The sequence below is a fragment of the Macaca thibetana genome, chromosome 17 (genome assembly GCF_024542745.1).
Source record: "Macaca thibetana thibetana isolate TM-01 chromosome 17, ASM2454274v1, whole genome shotgun sequence".
In the NCBI taxonomy this organism is placed as follows: Eukaryota; Metazoa; Chordata; class Mammalia; order Primates; family Cercopithecidae; genus Macaca; species Macaca thibetana.
In genome coordinates this window covers 11,293,133-11,318,922 of record NC_065594.1, presented here as the reverse complement: position 1 = coordinate 11,318,922, position 25,790 = coordinate 11,293,133, and the positions used below count along the sequence as shown (strand labels likewise).

Sequence of the window (25,790 nt, the reverse complement as noted above, 5' to 3'; positions counted from 1 at the left end):
CTGGGGAAGCAACTATAAAAGTGGAGTCCGTATTCCTGTAAACTTCGGTCATCTGCTGAACTGGCTGTCGTTCAGGGAGAAACATTGTGAATATAAAGACATGACCATTGTCAGATAAAGAATGAGTGAAGGTCATGGTTTAAAATGCTTATGATCGTTCCATTTTTAAATGCCTCTTTTTAAAATCATTTTTTACATAACTGAGGCTAGTTTCTATTTTTAAAAGCTGCCAACTGAGAGTCCCAGTGAATATGACACTCAATGGGTTCTTAAAAAAGCAAAACCTAATTTACTCCTTAGAAATCTTCATTTGAAATAACTGTCAAATACATCTTCTTTTTTCCAGGCAACTACTTTTGACCTTTGCTACTACAAATTCATGCTAAAGTTCACAGAAACAGTTAACATAGCTAAGTACCTCCGAAATATCGAAGTGGAAGTCCAGGGTTTTCCCAGGTAATTCCTTGGAAGCACTAGTCCACACTCGATGTATTTCTATTTTTGAGAGGTCACTGTGCTGGTATGAAGGTAAAACAAGGCTGGCTGACCGAGAAACTACGAGCTTCAAGATATTCAGAGCTTCTCTCCAGTGAACACTCTGCAGGAAATAAAACATTCAAGGGTTAAAAATAATTTCATGTTTTTAAAGCTAATGTATGTCAGAATGACCAGTGAGAAGCCAGTGACCAGTCAGAATTCACTGACTTACAACAGTGCAGGAGGTTCCATGATAAGTAAAAGGCAAATGACATAAAAAGACAATGTATATATAAAAGGAGCTACGTTTAGGAGACAAGCAAATAAAAAAAGACCAATTTCATCCATTTCAGCTAAATTAAATTCTTATTAATGAGGTACCATTATTGGTAATGAGGCACCTCCTTAATTTGAGAAAAAAAAAAAAAGCTCCCAATGCATTTTATGCCATTGACTGTTCAATTCACTCTTTCTGAAAGTTCTCCCCACCTCCAGTTTCCAGTCTTCTTGGTCCTCCTCCTAGTTCTCTGGCTCCTCCTGCTCCATTTGCTTCCTGGGTACCTTGATCTCTGTCTTCAGCCCTCTTTTCTTCTCACTTGTTGTCTTCCTCATTACTTAACGCAGGAATCTGGAAGCCCTTCTTAACCCTCCCTCCTGGTAATCTGTTCCCTCCACTGCATTCCTGCTGGCACTGGCTCAGTGGCACCCTCTTGGGCCTTGCCTGGACTATCTCAATGGCCCCTTACTGGTGTCCTGGCTTGCAGCCCTCAAGTTCATCAGATCCAGCTAGAGTGAACGTCCTAGAACTCTTCAGACCAAGCCACTTCCTTGACTAAACTCCTTCACAGGCTCCCTCTGGTGGACAGGGTGGAATCCACACTCTTTGAGCACGGCCTGCAGGCGTCATCTCCCCCAGGCTGCTGGGTTCCCCAAACTCCGCAAGCCCTCTCAGCCTCTGTGCCTTTACTCATGGTATTCCCTCATCCTTGAATACCTTTCCCCTCCTTATTGGCATGTCAAATACCTACTCTTCATTTAAGACTAAGTTGTACCATCTTTGTTTATCTGACAACCTCCAGACTATGTGCTGCTTTCATAAAAATATTAGAAACATAGATAAATGAACTTGATAAAAGTTGTTATTACTTTTTTTGGCCTGGACTTTGCAGTCAGAGAACATGAAATAAAACATCTATTAAATTCTGCACAAGGGAAGCCATGGTTTAAATGTGAAATAAGCTACTATTTGAGGTAAGATACAAAGTATCAGAGGTGGCTCCCAGGCTTAAGATGAAATGGACAGCCTCATTAAACAACAAAATGGGGCACGCATTCGTAGAAAGGTGTGAACTGACCACCTGTCTCCTGTGAGGGAAGTGAGAAACTGTTAACTGACTGCCTGCCCTATGTGGTGTAAGTATTATGGAGCAATGCCACTTGAAAAATGATGCTTGGATGTCACTTTCAGCATTAAATAATTTCTGTAACTAATTTGGTGAAGTAAAGATGGAAAGGAATGTCTAAAATCTATACTGTATATCTTCGTCAATGAGTTTCCAGAGAGGAACTAGCATTTGCCCTTGAATCCTACAAGTTACCAAGTACATTCCAGAGAAGAAATAGAGGGACAAATACAATGTAGAGAAAAATATGCCTTTGCTCTGGAGCTAGGCGCTCTCCACTGAACCCCACGGTGGCCCTGCACTACTCCCATGGCCTGGAGCCTCCCTGCTTTAGTGTGTGGTCATGTGTTTCAGATGAACTTCCAGGCTTTAGAAACTTGTCCTGGGGTGTTTGATCTATCTTCCCATCTATCTGTATTCCTATCTTCCTACCTATCATGCTGTTGGCCAGGCTGGAGTGCAGTGGTGCGATCACAGTCCAGTGTAACCTCGACCTCCTGGGCTCAAGGGAAGCTCTCTCCCCAGCATCCTAAGTAGCTGGGACTATAGGTGTCCACCACACCTTGCTTATTTGTTTTGATTTTTTATTTTTGTAGAGTTGGGGTGTCACTTTTGTTGCTCAGGCTGGTCTTGAACTCCTGGCCTCAAGTGATCCTCTTGCCTCAGCCTCCCAAAGTGCTGGGATTACAGGTTGAGCCACTGCGCCTGGCCTTTATATTTATTTTTATTTTCATTAAAATAAATTGTGTTTCTGGTCTTCTCAAGAGTACGGCTTTAAAGAATCGATCTGGGCTGGACGTGGTGGCTCATGCCTGTAATTCCAGCACTTTGGGAGACTGAGGTGGTGGATCACGAGGTCAGGAGTTCGAGACCAGCCTGGCCAATATGGTGAAACCCCGTCTCCACTAAAAATACAAAAATTAGCCAGGCGTGGTGGCACACGCCTGTAGTCCCAGCTACTTGGGAGGTTGAGGCAGAAGGATTGCTTGAACCCGGGAGGCAGAGGTTGCAGTGAGCCGAGATTGTGCCACTGCACTCCAGCCTGGACAGAGTGAGACTCGGTTTCCAAAAAAAAAAAAAAGGAATCAATCTGTAGGTGTTTGGAGATGTCCAAGTATCCTGCCAGGAAGGCTGCCTGGTACAATAAAATGAAGACACTGGCTTTGGATCCAAATACCAGCTCCAGCCTTTACTAACTGAAATCTTGGGGGCCAGTCTCTTGGTTTTAAAAATATACATAAAGACTGTTTATTATGGAAATATTAAAATATACACAGAAACAGAGAGACTAGTCTAATGAACTCCTTTGTACTCTTCATCAATTATTCACATTTTGTCATCTTGTTTTATTTATCCCCTCAAACAAACGTTTTTTGTTTGTTTGTCGAAGTATTTTCAAGTACATTTATGCAAGTTTCTTAACCACCCTTCAACTCTAAAGTGACAGTTTTAGCCTCTGAATAACCCTTCACATGTTGAGACACCGGGCCTAGAACCTGGCACATGTGAAAGTTCCTACAGTTCCTTGTCCCCTCTCCTTCTCTGAAACGGGATGTAAAAACCAAGATTCTGCCGCTCCCCTCCAAGTCGGGCGTGTGCTTTCAGTACTCAGCCTCTGGCCCCAAGAGGTGGAAATGTGCCTTTTGAAGGCACCGGCATGTGCGGGGGTCTTGTGCTCTCATTCTCTTCAGAATACTACTCAGGGTGTGGCCAGCTCCCACTCTTAACTGCCCTGGCTGCGTCATGGATGTCAAGGAATGAATGAGTGGCCTGGTACCTGGACGGTTTTGCAGCCAAGCTACGGGAAAAGCCTCCGTCTTTTTGGAATGACTGGTTGCTTAGTGAAGTTATCCAAGTACTCACTTGCACATATTTTTCAATTGTCTTTAGAACTTCCACGTTGAACTGTTTGACAGGAACAACAGAAAGGTCCATGTAGCTGAGCAGACTGTAGATCACCTGGAGCAGGGGCTGCTGCACGCTAGGGAGGCCCTTCTCCAGCAGCTGTGGGGGCAAAGTGCAGTTGGAGTCAGTCACACACCAGATCTCTGTATGGAAGGACCCGTGTTTTCCAACGTATTTAGGATTGCACCTTTCCTTTTTTATTTTTATTTTTTTAGGAGACAGGGTCTTGCTATGTTGCCCAGGCTAGTCTCAAACTCCTGGCCTCAAGAGATCCTCTTGCCTCAGCTCCCAAGTATCTGGGATTATAGGCAAGAGCCACCATGCCTGGCTTGATTGCATGTTTCCTTAGGAGAGGAAATAAAATCCTAACTATGAAGAACTGAAGATATTATCAAAATAGACTATATCATGTGTGGAGGTGTGAATACGTAAGTATAAAATTCATGTGATGAAATATTAAAAAACACCTCAAAAGGAAAGCATCAGACACCAATGATCAAAAATTACAAATTCAAACAAAAGATGAAATCTGTCAGTTATCAAACTGGCAAAGATTAGAAATTGATAACACTCAGTATTGATGGGGAGATAAACAAATGGGTATTCTTACGTATCAGTGGCAATGTGAATTGGATAGATTGGCAAATGAGATCAAGAGCAATGAAGAGGTCCACAATCTTTTGACACAGTAATTATACTTTTAGGAATGTTTCTCAAACCAGAGATAGATGTTAAGATTTATGTATAAGATTTTACCACAGCATTATTTATAATGGCAAAAAACATACACAAAACAAGAAAGCTTTGTAAGCAATTCAAGTACTGAACACTAGGGAAATGGATCTATAAGTTAACAGCAAACTGTATAATGAAACATCATGCAGTTAACAGAATGACATTTTTAAAGACAGTGGAGGATATCAGATAATATTAAGTGGGAAATGAAGGATACACGGTTGTTTTTTTAATAGATGATGCCAATATTGACATGAATGTGTGTGTTATATACAAATAACATTGGAAAGAAATTTAAAAATGTTAGTATTGTTTCTCTATAATTTTGAGTAATTTTTCTTTTCTTTTTAAAAACTTCCCTGCATCTTCCAAATTTTCTGTTATGAACATATACTGCTTTTATAATCATAAAAAATCAATTATATTGTCCAAAAGGAAAGCAAAATAAGGAAAAAAATATATGTGACAGACATCATGATAAAAGTTTACACATAAAAAGTTGATAGAGATGATCCAACTAAATGTTGAAATTCCACAATATTTACGGAGTGGTTAAAACATGAGGAAAGAGCTGGGCATGGTGGCTCACGCCTGTAATCCCAGCACTTTGGGAGGCTGGGGTGGGTGGATCACCTGAGGTGAGGAGTTCAAGACCAGCCTGACCAACATGGTGAAACCCAGTCTCTACTAAAAATACAAAAATTAGCTGAGTGTAGTGGTGGGTGCCTGTAATCCCAGCTACTTGGGAGGGTGAGGCAGGAGAATTGCGTGAACCCAGGAAGCGGAAGTTGCGGTGAGCCAATGTTACACCGCTGCACTCCAGCCTCGGTGACAAGAGCAAGACTCTGTCTCAAAACAAGACAAAACAAAACAAAAAACATGAGGAAATAATTATGTAAATCTGTAATGTGGAAAAATGAATATCTTTACTAGAAAGAAAATACATAAAATAATTCAAAATTATTAATAAAAAGTATTAAATTAAAAAACGAAGACATGGAATGACAAAATTTAGTGGGGATACAGGAAAACAAGAATATTTATATATTGTTTATAGTATTACAAATGGGGGGGATCTTTATGAAGACCAACTTCTTGAATACGTTGAAGAACTAAATAACATACCCACAATCCATGCCACAGAACTGAATAATTCGACTTCAGGAAATGTAGAGTCATTTGATATTATGTGATAAAACGATTTTGATAAAATCTATTACTATTTGATCAAATTTCAAATATCATTTGATAAAAGTCTACATAACAGGACCGTTTGTAATGGAAAAAATTATGAACATTAGCAACAAAAGGGAGATGGTTACACAAACTGTGTTACCTTAACCTGATAGACTTCCAGAGTTATTCAAAGCAGCACTCTGTGAGCTACCCCAACACATAGAAATATACACGCAAAGTTAATAACAAGTGAGCAGAGCAGGTTCCAGGGAATACCACAGTGACACAAAATTATATGTATGTGCATGGCCAAGATCTGAAAGAATGTGTAATTGAAACAGAAGTTAATATATATTATATACAGTGGGACCTTGGTGAAGTTCATAATACATTTTTTGGTGATAATTTTGTGATAAGGGCTGAATAGAACAAATTAGATAACCCATTTTTTTATGGGTAGTAAAATACACATAACATACAATTAACCTTTTCCATTTTTTAGAAAGTGTATCAATCTACTTTCCAGACTGCCAGAGTACACTGATACACTTTTTGGTTGTTACAGAAGTACTTAGCTTGGCTAATATAATTTTCACAAATTCTTTCCATCTGTTTTCTCAAGTACATTCACATTATTATGCAACCATCACCACTGTCTACCTCCAGAACTTGTTCATCATCCCAAACTGAAATTCTGTACCCACAAAACAATAATTCTCCATTACTAACTGCCCCCAGTTCCTGGTAACCACTATTCTACAATTTCTTTATAAACGTGCTTAATGTCTGTACCTCATATAAGCAGAATCATGTCATATTTGTCCTTTTGTCCTCTGGCCTTTTTCACTTAGCATACTGTCTTCAAGATTCACCCACGTGGAAGCACGCATCAGAATTTCTTCCCGAATGATATTCCCTTGTATGTACATGCTACATACAATTTGCATTTATGAAACTTCTTATGGTTAGTGAGCCAAACAAACATTACCTCCTTGCTGTATACACTTCACCTTCTTTTAAAGGAGGCAAGGTCTGCCTTTGTAAGCAGAATAAATCAGTTCTCTCAGTACTACTTCTGTGCTAAGCTGTGTGTGCGCTTGCTTAGTTAACTCTTGCAGGGACAGGTATGACCAGGTGACTATTAAAACCAGCAGGGTGGTACTTATGAGAGGTTCCTTAAAATGTCAGAGATGTGGATGTGGAAAGAGCAAGTGAATCCTGGGCCGCTGACAGTCTGAACACAGTTCACACATCGCTGATCTGTATTGCAAGTCAAAATCCTGCAGGATCAACTATAAATGTTGATGGATGGCACATCTCTCCTCTGCTAGGTAGATGCTTTCAGGCTTGTGGAGCCTTTGAGAAAATGGCTGACTTTTAACCTATCTGGCATCTGGATTGATGATAAAAATAAAAGAAAAACTAGGGTAGATTGTCCTTCTGAAAGGTGCTAGTGATAGCTATGAATGCATATCACTGAAGAAAAAGCAACACTGAAAATGCTAAAACAAGGTAGCTATTACCAGCCATTTGCCTTATAGATTTCATGACCTGGTGTGATAAACTTCTTGGGGACTGAAGATGCTAAATGGAATACATTTCATCTCTTGCCCACCAATATTCTATGCATTTCTAGCACCAACGTACACAGAAGTCAGTGTAGGGTTTGTAATGAATATTCTAGAAACACACTGGTATGATGACAAAGCACTATTCCAGTTTTAAAAACAAACATAAAAGGTGAGAATAAAGTTTATTTCAGAATGTATGCTTTGATAATTACATCAAACAACCATTAAACGTATCAGGCCACAAGGTAACTCCTTAAATAAGATTTAAACATCCAGAGTAATTAGGATAAAATTTTCTGATCTCTGCCATCTACTGACAGTATTACCATAATAAACAGAAGGAGTTTAAGCTTTGGAGGCAGCTATATCTAGGTTTAAAGGCTGACTCTGCTGCTTTAAACTGTGAAAAATTATTTAACCTGGCTGAGTCTCAGATCTGTATGATAGTATCTAATCATCACTGTGCCGTTGTGAGAGTTTAAAATGATTCCATTAGCATGTATTATAATATTTAATACGCACATGCTCTATGGAAGTTAAGAGTATACTGAGTGTATTATGAATTCTATGCAAATAATTTACCCATGGAAGCTATAATAGATTTTATCTTTTATTTCAAAGCTTACCTCTGGCAGGGAATGGTGGCTCACGCCTGTAATCCTAGCACTCTGGGAGACGAAGGCAGGAGGACTGCTTGAGCCCAAGAGTTGAGATCAGCCTGGGCAACATAATGAGACCCTGTCTCAAAAAAAAAAAAAAAAAAAAAAAAGCTTACCTCTGCCAGGTAGGTAACCATATTCAAGGTAATGTCAGCATATGCTTCATGAAGGTATCGACAGACCACATTGACCCACGTGGCGCAGTCCCTTGTGTAGCTGTGCGTTTTATAAAGAGTCATGACATGTGCAAGATTTGAAAGTTTGGGGTTCTTCTCTTCTAAACAAACCTTTTAAAATAAGAAAATCAATTAAGAATAAAACAGCCCAATGAATAGGAAGAAATGTTAGCCATTTTACTATAATCTCTGGCAGTCTGGAAAGTAGATTGATGCACTTTTTTGGTAATTACAGGAAGTACTTAGCTTGGCTAATATAATTTTCACAAATTCTTTTCACCTGCTTTCTCAAGAATGAAAGCAAGCAAGATAATTTGCATCAGTCACCCCTATATGTCCATTACTGTGATATTAGTTATTATTTCCAGTTTTTGAAAAAACCACTGCCTTCTCTGGGCCTTGTAATTTGTCTGACATTGGGGCTTCCTGAAGGGCTCTATGGACCTGCCTGAGTATGGAACTGTAACTCGTACCTGAGCAATCCTTTCGGCTACATCCTTACAGAACTGATTGGGATTTTCAAAATGCTGAATCAGCTGGGGCAGGAGACACAAGACATTCAGTGGAAACCCTGGATTGGAGAAGATACAATGGAGATAGTTGAATATGGTATATTTTAGCTGTTAACAGTGGGAAGGCATGTTATAGACTTTTATACGGAGATGATGCAAAAGCAGTTTTTGAATCAGCTTAAACATGATCTAACACAAAATCTATGAAAAATGCACAACCACAATGGCACCAGTTACAAAGATGACACTGAAGTAGATCTGCGGTTTTAAGATGCAGTGATTATCCTGCACTGGAGTTTTGTGAATAAGGATGGCTGGCCCAGATTTTTTTGGCACAGATTGAACTGAGCTGAAGTACTCGTTTGAAATTTTTATCAAAAAACATATTTTAAGAAAAACTGGTATGAGAGGACATAGGCCAACCAATTTAAGTCTTAGTCATATAATTGAAAAGACTCTTTAAAATAAGGAATGACTTAGTTCCTCTGTGTTAAGTTCTAGCTTCATGAAATGAATTCTGGGTCACATGCCATGGCATTAAAAATCTGGTTTGTTGGCCAGGTATGGTGGCTCACGCCCGTAATCCAAGGACTTTGGGAGGCTGAGGCGGGCAGCTCACAAGGTCAAGATATCAAGACCATCCTGGCTGACATTGGTGAAACCCTGTCTCTACTAAAAAAACAAAAATTAGCTGGGCGTGGTGGTGTACACCTGTAATCCCAGCTACTCGGGAGGCTGAGGCAGGAGAATTGCTTGAACCTGGGAGACAGAGGTTGCAGTGAGCCAAGATTGCGTCACTGAACTCCAGCCCGGCGATAGAGCGAGACTCCATCTCAAAGTAAATAAATAAATACATACATACATAAATAAATAATCAATCTGGTTTGTTGATTTGGGTTAATTCAAAACAAGAGGAAACCAAGAGAATTTCCAAGAAGAGCAGAAAAGCAAAGAAAAAATAAAAGATTTAGGAGTTAAGAAAAAAATTTTTTTTTCCTGTACAAGAGCAATGGAATAAACTAACAGCACCTGCAGTTTGATCTGGAAAGCATAAAGGAACTGCTAATATCTTATAAATAATTTTGGCCCCTTTTATGCTATTGCCTTAAAAATATTTTCTATAATACAGATCATTGAGATTTACATTATATAGAATTTTAAAAGAAAAAATAAACTACTCTCAAGGAACCATTTTGTAGCAGAATTGTTAAAAGCAGTAAGTTCATATTATCTTATTGTACCAAATGACGAACACAACCACCATCAGAATTGAGTGAGACAGGGTGAACGAGGCTGGCTTTACCAATAGCATGGGATGCATCCACCATGGATATTTTGGACACTGGTGTCAGCAGACTGAAGAGCTGCAGGGTCAGGTCTGTGGTAGTGAGGGATGTGAATCCTTTCAGCAGCAGCTGCTGCAGCCCGGAGAAGTCGGCCCACTTGAGCTGGGCCTGGAGTTTCTCAAGCTTTTCTCGGTTCTCAGCCTTATCGAGTGGCATATGTGCCAGTAGTCTGCTCAACAGCCTTAAGGCCATTAAGTATTCAAACTCAAAATCAGACTCCATCAAGGCCACTGTGACCCAGAAGATGGTGGCCAGCAGGTTGGTGGGATGGTTTATGTGGGATGGGTCCGTGAGACTGTCCTTCAAGGAGGATGAGCTTCTGGTTTTTGAGGAGAGGCCTTGTTGGGTACAAGCCTGAATTCTGTCCAGTGTGGCACTTCGAGGTGGGTCAGAGGATCGGTCAATGACACCAAACTTTTTGGGCACAGAGAAGCTTCGTTGATGCCGGCTCCGTTCTGCAGTCGCAGTGTTGCCGCTGGTGGTTCCAGGGTTCACATTTAGTTGTCCTGTGCTCTTTCTGCTTGCTGTTAGTTTACTGCTGGAGCTTAAATCTGGTGAGGAAGAACTGGGTATAAAAATAAATAAGTTTAATAGGATGCCAACACGTATCATGAAAAGCCAGTTGTTTCAAGTCCACTGAGAAACACTGCAGGAGGGAAATAATTATTTAGAAATGCCACTTTCTATTCATTTATTTTTCCTTATCCTTAAACCTTTAAAAAACAAAACAAGGGAACCCTCATCAACAAAACAAAAAGCCCAATACTGACTGCTACTTATTGAAAAATGTAAAGAAATCAGTAATTGGCCTTAAAGTTTACTGATATTTCATTTATTTTTTGTTCGAATTTGGGTAGGAGTAATTATAAAATGTACCTGATAGGTATAAGCTTCAATATTCTGTTAACTAACTGATAAGGAGAACAGAAATGGAAATTATGCTATCCAGAAAGAAGCTGGTAAATGTTCATGTCAAAGGAAATTTTTTGGTACTTACCAAAATTTATGAAAAATGATTTCTTAGTCTATGCTGAAAAGGTAAAACTCTTTGTCAACATTCTTACTACATTTTTACTGATTTAGATAAATCTTTATGTTCATATAGATAAATATGTGTGATGTTTGTAACCATACCAAAATTATCCATAAAAAATGCTCAACTTAAAAATGAAACAAGGCCCAATGGGATACAAGATAACATTACCGACTCAATTTCAAGCAAGATGAGCTCAATTACACAAACAGAATATAGAGTCGTAAATAATTTGAAATGAGTTATTAAACATTGGCAGGAGCACAAAAAAAGATATTAAGGTAGGAATTTCTTTGAGTGAAGTCAACATTTATTCCAACTGTTTTCATGGAAACTGTTCACAAGCTTTATATATATTTACTTAAAAATAATGTTTAGCTTTTGCTTTTCTTTACCAATGTAATAAATAGGATAATTATTACATAAATTTGGAAAAATACTCAGACAAAAAATACATGGAAAATTATTAATATTTTATCATGTAGAGATAACACTTGGTATCTATCTTCCTGATGTTTAAAAATACTTATATAATGCATGTGTGTATGTATGTGTGTGTGTGTGTGTGTGTGTGTATTATGACTTCTTTTTTAACTTAAGAAAGTATTACACATACTTTTTCAGGTCATAAATATACTTCAAAAACTAAATTTTTTTCTTTGCACTTTGGCTAAAGTCCAGCATCTCCCAAATACTCCAGTACAGTATACTTGATGTTAAAATATCATTAAGCTGATCCTCACCGGGACAATACAGTTAGGAGGTCACTGTTCTTCAAGCAGTCAGACAAGTTATCCACGGCCGCCTCCAAGGTAAGGAGCGCTTCCATTACATAACCCTGCCAAACATGCAAAGATAGCATTTTGTATTGCTTGTAACCATTGTTAACTTCCTGAAGAGAAATTTAATTAATGTATACTTTATTCCAATAATGTTATTGCTGCTTTAATTTATGAAGTCTAAAATGAGCTTTAAGGGCCACTTAGGAAATTCAGATGGCTTAGGAGTTAGCAGATAATCATAAAAATTTATTTCCCTATGTCTAAGAGCCTCAACAGATCACTTTCATTGGAAATCCGGCACCGAGGGGGGCAAGCGTGACCCTCTGCTGAGGGGAGGGTGGCATCTGAAATGCAGTGTGGCAATGTTTGAAAGCCACAGATCAAGACGAGAGGTACAGGAAGAGCTGCCTCCGTGGTGTTTTAAATAGCATCTCTAATGGCCGAAAGAAGGAAGCAGGTAGTGTCTGTAGGTGTGCAGGCTTCCTAAGATGCAGGAACATTTCTTTTTTTCCTTCTTTTTTTTTTGACATGGAGTCTCACTTCCATTGCCCAGGCTAGAGTGCCATGGTACCATTTGGCTCACTGCAACCCCTGCCTCCTGGGTTCAAGTGATTCTCCTGCCTCAGCCTCCTGAGTAGCTCGGATTATAGGTGTGTGCCCCCACGCCGAGCTAATTTTTGTGTTTTTAGTGGAGATGGGGTTTCACCGTGTTGGCCAGCCTGACCTTGAACTCCTGGCCTCAAGGGATCTGCTCGCCTTGGCCTCCCAAAGTGCTGGGATTATAGGCATGAGCCACCGCCCAGCCAGGAATATTTCTGAAGGGAAAGAAGGACTTGGCCAGAGCCACAGAGCTTGTAACGCCAGCGGCTCTCAACCTGTTCAGCGCTGCCCAATCTCTGGGCTCTACCTCGAGGGCCTCCTTGTGGCAGTCACCCTCCATTCCTTCTTCAGCTCTTCTCAGTCTACTGGAGACTAACCATACAGAGAGAGGTAGTGCTTTGCACAGATACGGTGGAGGTCCCTGCTCTGGGCAGGGACACTGTATAACTGCATCTTAGGTTGGCAGCCAGAAACCCCAAACTATACAAAATAATCTCCTGGCCGCCTGCCAAATAAAACCAACCACAAAAACAAGGAAGAAGCCACCAGAGGATTTCCAGTTGTTCGCATATATAAAAGAGATAATATTCACTGAATTTCTAGAACAAGGCTCCTTGGAATAATTCTTGTAAATATAAAAGTCCACCTCTAAAATACATTGTACATGTCCAGATGGCTGGAATAATTGTTGAGAGAAGAAAGGCTCAAAAAAAGTTTACACCTCCTCGAGACAAGAGAGCTCATCCTTCATGAGCTCAGTGGTCTTTCCTTCCATACCTGAATCTCATCTCCATGTTCTCCGATCACCTCCACCAATCTTGAGAGAAGGTCAGATAAGGCATGTGCTGATAGAGGTTGCTTGAGGGCCCGGAATATCTGGAAGGACCGACCAGCATAGTGCCTTGAAGAGCTTGCGAGGGCTGTCTGCAATGCAACTTCACTCAACTGGTGCTCCAGATGGAAGCCTAGGGCAACAAGAGTCACAGAATGGGTTGGTCTCTACTTCACATGCTCTGAGGCATCAAAGTTACCTGTAAGTTTAAAACAGGCTAACAGCACAGGGCTACCTTGTAGTGGTACTTATTTACAAGTCAACCATTTTTTTTTCTTTTTTTGAGACAGGGTCTCACTCTGTTGCCCAGGCTGGAGCGCAGTGGCATGATCACAGCTCAATGCAGCCTCTACCTCCTGGGCTCAAGTGATCCTCCCACCCCAGCCTCCCAAGTAGCTGGGACTATAGGCATGTGCCACCATGCCTGGATAGTTTTCTGTATTTTTTATAGTGATGGGGTCTCACTACGTTGCCAAGGCTGGTCTTGAACTCCTGGGCTCAAGTGATCCGCCTGCTTTGCCTTCCTAAAGTGCTCGGATTATAGGCATGAGCCATCACGTCAAGCTTTTTTTTTTTTTTTTTTTTTTTTTTTTTTTAAAAACAGGGTCTTTCTTTGTTGCCCAGGCTGGTCTTGAACTCCTGGGCTCAAGGAATCCTCCTGCCTCAGCCTACTGAGTTGCTGGGATTACGGGTGTGTGCCACTGCACCCACCTCATTTTAAAATAGAAACAAATTCTGAATAAATCTTAGGGAGGTATAGTGTAGTAGAAAAAGGCTTTGGAACAAGATGGTCCTGGTATTGAATTAGGGGCTTTCTAACTCTGGGAAAGGAATTTGTTCTCCATGAACTTGTTTCCTTATCTTTAACTTGTCTCATACAGTTGTTGTGAAAATTAAACAACTTACAAAGTGTCTAGTACAATGTCTGAAACATAACATAGGTTCACAAATGTATTATTATTTATTACTCTGCTATTTTCATATATTATTCTTCCGTACTACTTTTTTGCAAAGAATACTCGTTTTTTGTAAGTTTGTTAGAGTAGAGGAAATTTCAGAATACAGGAAAGCTGTTAGTGGATCTATTCAACTCAAAACACAACTAAGGTCTGTGCCAAAGTCTTTGCTTTATTGATAAGCAGATATTGAAGTGCAGATACTGTGAAGAAGGCAGCCATAATTGAAACTTTCACCTGAATATTTGTTTTTCCAATTGTACAAAGGTAATCTCAGTAGTCAGAAAATCATTTGATCAGATGGGAATGAAAATGTAAGATAAAGCTCATGACTGAATTCCAGGTCATTAAATTCTATACTTGCCGTGCCTCTCTGCAGGGAGAAAAGCAGACTACAAGGGTAGAAGGACTGAAAGAAAACAGAGGCCATGGCTGTCTCTATGACACAGAGGTTCTGCAGCACATTTGGCTGCTACATGAAAGTGGGCCAGAAGGGATAATTCAATGTCATTGTTCTTAGCTGCAGCTTGGCTACTTGACCCTAGGGACAAATAGATTATACAAGAAAACGTACCTGCAGAGAAAACAGAGGGCCCTGGAAAATTGACTTCGGACACATTCAGGGTAGTAAACATAGGATTAAACCCATGCAGGCAGTTCGTATCTTATGAATGATGCTTCAAAAAAGCTTTTTATGTCTTTATTTGTTTATCAAAGTAAAGGTTTGTTTACTTAGCCTATTTTACGTGTGGAGGTTAGGTACCCTGGCAAATGATTTTGTGATTTTATGTGTGGAGATTAGGTACCCTGGCAAATGACAAATGTGATTCAAATGGGCAAATGCTTGTTTAAATCACAACGAACCTGACAGCTAGAACTGTACTAGTAGGACTTCAGACTCCACCTTCACCACAACAGTGTCCTTTGAGAAAAGGAAAAGGTTTCTTTTTCTTTCCAGCCACACAGTGAATCTACACTTCCCAGTCTTCCTTGCAGTTAGGTGTGCCCAGGTGCCTGAGTTCCGGCCCTTGGAATGTGGAAAAAAACTCACTGGATACCCCATTTAAGACTGGGGCATCAACTCATCCTGAGGAATCCTCTTCTCACTCTTTCTTCTTCCACCTGCTGGCCGGATGCAGAGGGCCCAGCAGAAGCCTCAGCCTAGAGGGTGGAAGAGCCTCAGGCTGGAGGGTCCCTGAAGCACCTAGTGGAAGGCCACCTGCCAAACATCTGCACTGAACTTTTACAGGACCCAGGAATAACCTTCTGTTGTGTTAAGCCTCTGAGCCCTAGGGGCTGTTTGTTACAGCAGCTATGCTGCCCTGACTAACACAAGTGTTTCCAGGAACACATTGTGCATGTATAGAGAAAACAGGCCAAAAGCGGGGATGTACAAGGAAATCAGAATCAGTAAAAATTGATCGAGATGCAAAAAGACCTAGACTTTATGCAGCCTGAAGTACCCTCTAAGAATTCAGTATAAGGCATTTATATATTTTCTCATTTTCATTATTTTCATTCAATCAAAGATTTTAGATTAATTAATGGTTTACATACAAATAGTAAAATTCTTCCTTTGGGCTGTGTTCAATGATTAATTGGCTTTTGAGGTCTTAATATTTTAAACAAATTCCAAAGGGGAAACTGAAAACTAGAAATGGAAGTCTATTCCTGGAATGACTCTCCCATTTCAGTCTGTCAGTATCTTTTGTTTTTTAGTAAGTGTCCTCTGATAATGAAAAGATATGTGGCTGATCCAAAATGTTTCAAGCTGGGAAATGTGCTAATTATCAGAGCAGCTGGGAAAGCCAGGGAGCTGGATTTAATATCTCCAGTCTGGTGTGAGGGAAAAAAGGTAGAGATGGTTTTACAACATGTTGAGGAACCAGATTTAAGTTTCACACACAAATCAGCCCAGGCCAACTTGGATCTGAAGGAATTCAGCAGAAGGAAAACACTTAAGTATCATGATGCTACGACAATTTAAATAGGATTTACACTGTATTTAGAATATTGAATAGTCATTTGCACAGGAATTGTTAGCAAACACTTTTAAAGCCAAAAACATTTGATCACAATTTTTCTTTTAAAAAACAGTTTGACCCTTCAAGCAGCCATTTAACCAGACTATATTTTTCATCATTGAGACTGATGAGAGTCAATTAATGAGATTTATTCCTCATAGCCTACTTTAAAGAAAATGTTACAGACACAGTTTAATTCTAGTAAGGTAAATAAAAGAAGTAGAACAAGTATGTTCGAAAAATTAGTTGATACGGCACAATGCAAATATACATGGCATTAAACACCATGCAGTTAGGAAGCATCCGAACAAGCTTCAGAACTCCCCTGTGAATATGCTCATGCTATGGATGTGGAGTGCAGGACCGTTGTAAGGTGCTGTAATCATCATATAGAGACAGAGTCCATTACAGAACAACGCTGAAAGAGGAATCTGTGCAAAGAAGATGAAGTACCTGATTTGGAATCTTTAAACACAGATACAACGTGACGTAGAAAATTAGTGAGCTGTTCGGCGCTCTTTGAATTTTGATTTTTAGGTGTGATGTCTTCGTGGCACCAAAGTGGACCAAATGCCCTTAAACAAAACACACAAAACGTCAAAAATATAACTTTCATTTTGCATTTGTAAAACTATACATACAGTCCTGGCTCCAAGAGTATAACATATTTCAATTTTTTGCAATCTATGCGTCGGACAAAGGTCTAATCCCAGCATCTGTAAGGAACTTAAACAAATTTACAAGAAAAAAACAAAAAACCCTGTTAAAAAGTGGGCAAAGGACATGAACAGCTACTTCTCAAAAGAAGACATACATGCAGCCAACAATCATATAAAAAAAGCTCAACATCACTGATCATTAAAGAAATGCAAATCAAAACCACAGTGAGATACCATTTCACACCAGTCAGAATGGCGATTATTAAAAAGTCAAAAAATAATAGATGTTGGCAAGGTTGTGGAGAAAAAGGAAGGCTTTTACACTGTTGGTGTGAGTATAAACTAGTTCAACCACTGTGGAAGACACTGTGGCGATTCCTCAAAGACCCAGAGACAGAAATACCATTTGACCCAGCAATTCCATTACTGGGTATATACCCAAAGGAATATACATTGTTCTATTATAAAGACACATGCATGCATATGTTCATGGTAGCACTCTTCCCAATAGCAAAGACATGGAATCAACCCAAGTGCCCATCAATGATAGATTGGATAAAAAAAAAGTGGTACATATACACCATGGAATACTGTGCCACCATAAAAAGGTATAAGATTGTATCCTTTGCAGGGTCATGGATGGAGCTGGAGGCTATCATCCTTAGCAAACTAATGCAGGAACAGAAAACCAAATACCACAAGATCTCACTTGTAAGTGGGAGCTGAATGATGAGAACACACGGACACACTGGGGGGAGTAATACACACTGGGGCCTACCGGAGGGCGGAGGGTAGGAGAGAGAGGACTGGGAAAAACAACTAATGGATACTGGGCTTAATACCTGGCTGATGAAATAGCCTGTACAACAAACCCCCTTGACACACGTTTACCTATGTAGCAAACCTACACACCCTGCACATGCACCCTTGAACTTAAAATATAAGTTAAAAAAGATTTTAAACAATTTTATGAATTATTTTGGAAGTACATTTCAGTATTGAAATCCTTATCAGCATACTCAAAGCACATCTAATGTATGGAGTCATTTTGAAATGTTTTAAATTAAATTCATTTGCAAAATTCAAACCTCCCAATTCACCAGAACAGTGCTTGGCATATCATAAGTGCTACATGTTTGTTTAAGTAAAGTGATACCAAATGTTAAGTGAAATAAAGATTTAGACATGGACTTAATTTTCACGTTTTAGCATTTGCATAGGTAAGGCTTTTATCAGGATCACATCAAGTTGCAAATACCATACAATCAAACTGAAGACATGGCCTCTGTCGTCTACTTGGTTTTCAACAGTAAGAATGGAATGGAGCCAGGTAGGAGAATTTCAGAGAAGAGTTACTCCAAACACTGGTACTGACAGTTGGTGAGTCACAAATCATTCGGGTCTCTGCAGTACCCTGCATGTTCAGGCATACTGTCATGTAGGCACCATCAGCTCCTGTCCTAAGCCTCCTGCACATCAAATCCCACATTAAGTTGAGAGTTGCACAAAACAACCTGAATCATGAATTGTGGAAAGAAAATACTCTTTTTTATTGTTTGCATTAATTGATGCATTAGTTGAAGAAAGCAAGATCACATGAGATATTAGATAACATATACATAGACTAGATTTCCAGGACTTAACTCGCTGAGAAAGGGGAGCACGCCACCCAGTCACAGGTAAGCATGCTTTACACAACTACCAGACCGTAGGGTGTTAGGAATCCTGGAGCCTTACGAGCTAAATGGTTAATGAGAAGAACCAGAAGACCTGACCAGGACCGCTTGCAGTTTTTCTTGGTTTTGATTTATTAGTTTGACTCGTTTCCTATTATGCTTCCTATTGTTTCTGGTTTCTGACTGCCTTTTACAAATGACTCTTGGGACCAGATGAATAGATAATGGTCCCCTTGGCAGCTGCTTCTGGGTTGACCACAGCTAATATCCTTGGTTTCCAGAGTGATGTTCTTTGCCAAGTCTCAGAACTACTAACCCCTGGCAGCTCTGATAGATGACTAAAGGCATGCTCACTATGGGGCACGACCATCTCCCGCCTCCATCTGCTGCATCACCATTATCCACAAAATCCCCTTGCCCATCAACTGTCACATCAGTGGGATCCTAGAAACTTCTACCAACGTCTGCCTTTCACAAATTGTATTCTTTGTACTCAGTGTCTGTTCACACAGACTCCAGCAGTTGCAATTGAGAAGAGAAACAGGACTTTGTTAGAACCCCAGGATCACTTTTCCATCTGTGTGGTTTAAAGCATTGGCAATTTTCCAAAAGACCAACCTGCAAACAGCCGCGGACTCCTAACCCCTTATTACCTGGTCGTCAGAAACTCAATGAGCTTGTTTGCCTTCTCATCTGTTTCAGCAGCTGTGTCCACGTCTTCTACCTCCTGGGTCATCTGTGGGAGGTTTCCACTGCTGCCTCCCAGACTGATGCTGGAGGAGGTGGAGCTGGAGCTGAGCCCTGAGTCGGGCACTGGGGATGACTGGTCCTCTCTCAGGAAGTCAAAGCCACCTGGTGGGAGAAGAAGGTCAAGGAGGGATGTATTAGGCAGTGTGCCTGTCAGCATGCTTAATGAGTTCCACAGAGGAGGGCAGAGAAGTGTGGAGTTATTTAAATTCTGGGGAGAAAATGGTTGCTTTTGGCTGTGGCTATAATTAAATGAGACTGACAGTTTTTCTTTGTTTAGGGAATCAGTTGCACTGCTGTGTAAATGAGTGTGTCTTTGGGACTAGGACTTGATCTGCTGCTTTCTACTCTGCTGTTTTGGTTGATACTTTCTACAAAAGAAAGGTTATGTGTGTGTGTTTGTATGCATGTATGGACCAGGCAAATGACCAGTTCAACTATAACAGATCATCTACTGACTGCTCTTAATAAATTATTCCTGGGTATTAGTCTACTTAAACATGTGAAATGGGCTGGGCACGGTTGCTCACGCCTGTAATCCCAGCACTGTGCGAGGCCGAGGCGGGTGGATCACGAGGTCAGGAGATCGAGACGATCCTGGCTAACCTGGTGAAACCCTGTCTCTACTAAAAATACAAAAATTAGCCTGGTGTGGTGGCAGGCGCCTGTGGTCCCAGCTGCTTGGGAGGCTGAGGCAGGAGAATGGCATGAACCCGGTGGGGTGGAGCTTGCAGTGAGCCGGGATCATGCCACTGCACTCCAGCCTGGGCGACAGAGCAAAGACTCCATATTGGGGGGAAAAAAAATGTGAAATGGTACCCTGTTTGAGGATACCAGTCACTTAATGGCTGGTTACTTATACATAATGTTTTTGAGTAAATGTGCCCAGAAGCTTTAGTATTGTGTATATAATGATGTATTTTAATAGAATATGTATTATGGTATTCAAAGAAATATGGCATAAGCAAATACTGTTTCTTCGCTACATACTTGGTTGACATTCTACACCTCTGGATAGGCTGTAGGTTTGAAAATGTATATATGCAACTATCCCTTTTCCCCTATTTAATAATCATAAAAAGTATGTAGTGCTGGTGTGTGTCTGGTAGATATACTGAATTAGAGATGAGGAGTCCTGGGTTTGAATAACATTTCTGTCACTTACAGCGTAGCCTCAGGGAATTTCTGTAATTCTCTGTAGCTCGGTGTCCTATTATAATAAAGTCAAGACAATAATTTCTGTCACACACATTTTTAGTGTGTATTTGAAAGCAACTACAGTTGAAACTAGGTGCTTAATAAATGTTTATTAAAAAAAGAACATTTCCCATATTCTTTGTACACCTATTCCCTATGTCCTGTAGAACCAGTCACTTTAGCTATCTACTGTTTGTCTTGTCTATGAATATTGTATGCGTTTTTGGTAAATCTTCAATTGAAATCATTTTATACCACATTGATGGTATAATAAATGCAAAACTGATGCACACAGAGATACACAACTTACCAGATACCACAATTTTCTCTGCCTAACATTCGAAAAAATTATATTCTTATCCTCAGGACTTAGAGCAGCTAGAACTCTTCATTTTAATTAAACATCTACAGCAAAGGGAGTTTTGTGTTTCTAAGAGGCTATTGATAGGTTATTTTCAATTAAGTATAGATAATGATGATTTCATGTTTGTTTTCCAAAGAACTATGTTAACGTCTATTAGAAGCCAGTACAGTGGTGGGCATAAGTGATAAATAAAAGGTACACCCTTTTCACAGTAATGTAGAAAGCACACAGTGACATGTGAAATGTCGCACTGTAGCTAGTGCCAATGCAATGTGTAAAATAAATAGGTTAAAAAAAAATTAGCCAGGCGTGGTGGCTCATGCCTGTAATCCCAGCACTTTGGGAGGCCGAGGCGGGCGGATCACGAGGTCAGGAGATGGAGATCATCCTGGCTAACACGGTGAAACCCCGTCTCTACTAAAAATAGAAAAAATTAGCTGGGTGTGGTGGCGGGTGCCTGTAATCCCAGCTACCGAGGAGGCTGAGGCAGGAGAATGGCGGGAACCCGGGAGGCGGAGCTTGCAGTGAGCTGAGATCGCGCCACCACACTCCAGCCTGGGGACAGAGTGAAGACTCCGTCTCAAAAAAAAAAAAAAAAAAAAAAAAAAAATTAGTCCCTGAACTCTGTTAGTTGGTAATCTTCATCATCATTTTAAGATATTTTAAATGTTCTGGTTCTAAATGAAAACCAGTATTACCTGTTGGGATAAAGTTTTCATAAATGGCTTGACATGGCAGAGTCATTTCTTTGACTCAGCTAATGCTATCTGTTCCTGTTTCTAAGGATAATTTTTTTTGGTTTCAAAACAGCAATGGTTTTTAACAGGCTCCCACTAATGGGGTCTTCAAGGAAAAGGTTAGTCATTCAATAAAGTGAAAATTCCTTTATGGGCACTAGAAGACACACAAGTGATATATCCGGCACCCTGGCTGTGACCTGCTCTCAGGCAGCAGCAATGGTCACTGTTTTGTGCGTTCTCACCCTGCGGTGTTCTATACTGCTGCTCCTGGCCAATGGGCACGTACACTTCCAATGCGTCAGGAGGAACATATTCAATGGGGGCAGCAATCATAGATATAACCAGGAAAAATATATTTTAAATATTCAATAATAAAGCTTTTGAGAGGCAAGTTCACATCGAGTGAAATGGTGTGTATTTACTATACTGTTGATTTACCACGTGGAAAGTTGGAGGTCATAGCATGAGAGAAGTTAACTTGGGCTCTACTGGCACCTGCAGTTAGTTATCTCTGCATTTGTAACTGTCCTAGGCTCTCTACCAGTCGTTCTCTGTTACCTGTATAGAGATATTCAGGTTGGTAAGCTGGCTGCACAGTTAGAGTCTTAGCTTCACCCATCTCTCGGGTCTGCAGGAGCACAGAAGCAATGGAATGGAAATTGCTATTGCAAGAGAGGGCAATCAAGAGGTGAAGAAGCAGTTTTTTGCTGTGTTCAAAGACTTCAGGCCGGTAGTGGTCTAAACCTGGAACAAAACAGTAGAATCTCAGTATAAACAAACGTTAAGCTCGTTTAGATTCCAGGGATAGTAAAGATTCCAGGATACTCAGGAGGAACATGTTAAAAGAATGTTTAGTTTTCTTTGTTATTGTTTGTGTTACCAACATACAGAAGTTGGGCTTAGGAAAAATAAAATGCTTTATTTCTTAAGTAAAATGTTCTCATAAAATGCTGATAGATGAACTTCTCTTGACCTCTCTGTAGCATTTGATGTGGTTAGCATTCCTTCTTCTTGAGATGTTCTCTTCCTTGGATATCCCTGTTACTGAAAGATTCCAATTTTATTAGTCTCTTTCTAACTGAATTTCTGAGTTTCCCTGGCTGGTTCCTCTTCCCATTTTTGCTCTACAAAGCTCAGGGCTTGGCCCACTCTGTCCTATATCCTTTCTTTTTATACTCTGACTATGCCTCATAGCTTAAAATTTACCACTTCAGCCAAAGACTCTCAAAAAGGCCCAACTTATTTTGGATATCTTTGTAGATGTGGCACTAGTGAGATACCACTATATTTACACGGTAGAAATAGAGCAATTTCAAACAGTGACCAAGTAGCTGACATTTCAGAGCAGATGTCACAAAAGGGCAATGAACAGTGGTGGAGATCAAATATTCCCAAAATGAGTCAAACAGGAAGGATGTCAATGTGAAAGGAAATCTCTATGGATTACTTCTGCATATTTTTAACCCGATTGGCTAGAATGCCTTTTAGATGCAGTCTTACCTAAGAAGACAGCATGAAGTAGTAATGGTAGATGAAGCGCCCAATCTTCTCGTACACTGTGATCTACCACCATCTCAGTCATAAAAATTACAGCAATATTGCACCTAATCAATGAAATAATGAAATTAATGCAACTTCTGAAGGGGATGGAAATACTAGTAGATCATTAAGTTACAGTTCAATATAACTCTTAAGTGTTTTTAAAACATTATATAAGGCTCTTATTCCAGGGAAATAGAGTTTAACTTGTAACACAGCATAGAGCTCCACAACAAGAAGAAACATTGGTTGAGCTAATCACACTAGTCACTAGGTAATAAGAGCTAAGAGATGAAGAGAAATCAAAGACAAGGTCCCTCTCATCAAGTTGCTTACAGTCTAAAAAGCATCACAGAATGCATGCCCATATCCAGATTATATCAAGGAGAAATTCAAAGGTCAGAGGCAGCTTTGAATATTGATTAATATTTGACCACACTCTGCTAATATGCTGGAAGCTGGCAGTCAAATCAGGCAGGATCCCACTGATTGATAAGATCGTTTAATGTGGTGGGACCTGGACTAGGTTTTTCTCTTGTCATAGGTAGAAAAGTCCAGTCAAAGCTAAGGTTTCCTTCTCCCCACACATGCTGCTCACCTATGGAGTGGCCCCCGGGGAGTGATGGTCTCCGGGAGATAGTCAACCAGGGGGGCCCAGCATCCTCCTGTACAAGGCATCGGTAAGGGCTGTGGCTGCTTGGTCTCTGTAATAGTCAGCAACCAGCCCGTGTAGGGAGAAATTGGATCATCTGCAGGGTGAGAAAGACAACTGTGCTTTATTTTCAGGGAGAGGAGACTTGTTTTCTCTACTTGATGTTTTCAGAATAAATTTTATAAATGTATGCTTGTACAAATAACTTTATTTTTCATTTTTAAATTTTTTTTAGGGACAGGGTCTCACTGGAACCTAGGCTGGAGTGCATTGGATCAATCAAAACTCACTGCAGGGCTGGTTACAGTGGCTCACGCCTGTAATCCCAGCACATTGGGAGGCTGAGGTGGGTGGATCACCTGAGGTCTGGAGTTTGAAACCAGCCTGGCCAACATGGCAAAAACCCATCTCTACTAAAAATACACACACACACACACACACACACACACACAAAATAGCCTGGCATGATGGCACGTGCCTGTAAGCCCAGCTACTTGGGAGGATGAGGCAGAAGAATCGCTTGAACCTGGGAGGTGGAGGCTGCAGTGAGCCGAGATCGCGCCACTGCACTCCAGTCTAGGCGACAGAGTGAGATTCTGTTTGAAAAACAAACAAAAACAAAAAAAAACCTCACTGAAGTTTCAAATTCTGGGGCTCAAGAGATCCTCCTGTCTTAGCCTTCCAAGTAGCTAGGACTACAGGCATGTGCCACCACACCCGGCTAATTAAAAATTTATTATTTTTTTAAATAGATGGGGTCTCAACATGTTGCTCATGCTGGTCTCAAACTCCTGGACTCAAGTGATCTTCCCACCTTGGCCTCCCAAAGTTTTGGGATTACAGGTGTGAGTGCCTGGCCAGAAATAACTTTCTAATGATTTCATTTGGTGAGTATGAATTACATGATCAAATGGGTTAGAATTACTTGTTTGGGTAACTACTTGAATAGTTACTACTTGGTAACTAATTTATAGTTATTCATTATAAAGCAAAGCAGAATACAGATATACAAAAAGAAAAACATTAAATCATGTTGAATTCCCATCTCTATGAAAACTTACTCTTCCTCCGGTCTTCCTCATCTCAATAAAGCACAATTTTGGCTGGTCGCGGTAGCTCACCCCTGTAATCCCAGCACTTTGGGAGGCCGAGGTGGGTAGATGACTTGAGGTCTATGTTCCACAGAGCAGACAGACCAATTCTTTTAAAACAAGTTCAGTAGTGTCTCTTTCTCTGCTCAACACCCTCCAGTGGCTCCCCACAAATCCATATCCATGGCCTTTAAGGCCTTACCAGGTCTTCCCCCTCCATGTTCCTCTCCTGGCTTATCTCCTACCAGCGCACCCTTGCTCACCCTACTCCACTCATCCTAGCTTCCTTGCTGTTCTGTGATCAGGCTGGGCCCCATACAGCCTCAGGGCCCTTATGTCTGCTGCTTCCTATGGATGGGATGCTCATCTGCAGACAGTTGCATGGTTCATTTCTTTGCTTCATTCATGTCTCTGCCCCAATATCACCTTACTACAGCAGCTTTCCTTGACCACTCTATTTAAATTGACCCCCAACCCCAATCAGTTTCTACCCTGCTTGCCCTGCTTTAGTCCCTCCCCCGCCACCCATGGATCACCAATTCACCAGCACCACCTCCCTCCCCAACTCTAATGTAAGCTCCAGGAGAGTGGGAACTTCTTCTGTTCTGTTCATTGCTTTTTCTCTACTACCTACAATGGTGCCTGGCACATGGAAAGGATCAATAAATATTTGTTGAATGAATGAACTTCACAGTATTATCTATAAAGTAAGTACAGGCCAGGTGCAGTGGCTCATGCCTGTAATCCCAGCATTTTGGAAGGCCCCGGCAGGTGGATCACTTGAGGTCAGGAGTTCAAGACCAGCGTGGCCAACATGGTGAAACCCCCTCTCTACTAAAAATATAAAAATTAGCCGGGTGTGGTGGCGCACACCTGTAGTCCCAGCTACTCAGGTGGCTGACACAGCAGAATCACTTGCACCCCAGAGGCAGAGGCTG

General features: G+C 40.6%; 1 protein-coding gene across 3 annotated transcripts in view; it reads right to left on the bottom strand.

The window, feature by feature from the left end:
- FRY (FRY microtubule binding protein) overlaps window positions 1-25,790 on the bottom strand; it is a 272,666-nt gene that overhangs the window by 51,768 nt on the left and 195,108 nt on the right. For all 3 annotated transcript variants that reach the window (XM_050766803.1, XM_050766805.1, XM_050766804.1), the window contains exons 37-48: window positions 23,708-23,858; window positions 23,071-23,174; window positions 22,129-22,314; window positions 19,176-19,374; window positions 16,641-16,762; window positions 13,153-13,340; window positions 11,737-11,831; window positions 9,918-10,525; window positions 8,576-8,673; window positions 8,043-8,213; window positions 3,744-3,884; window positions 419-598 (exon numbers count right to left, since the gene is read on the bottom strand). In XM_050766803.1, the coding sequence (XP_050622760.1) occupies window positions 419-598; window positions 3,744-3,884; window positions 8,043-8,213; window positions 8,576-8,673; window positions 9,918-10,525; window positions 11,737-11,831; window positions 13,153-13,340; window positions 16,641-16,762; window positions 19,176-19,374; window positions 22,129-22,314; window positions 23,071-23,174; window positions 23,708-23,858 (2,243 nt within the window). The remainder of the gene's footprint in view (window positions 1-418; window positions 599-3,743; window positions 3,885-8,042; window positions 8,214-8,575; window positions 8,674-9,917; window positions 10,526-11,736; window positions 11,832-13,152; window positions 13,341-16,640; window positions 16,763-19,175; window positions 19,375-22,128; window positions 22,315-23,070; window positions 23,175-23,707; window positions 23,859-25,790) is intronic.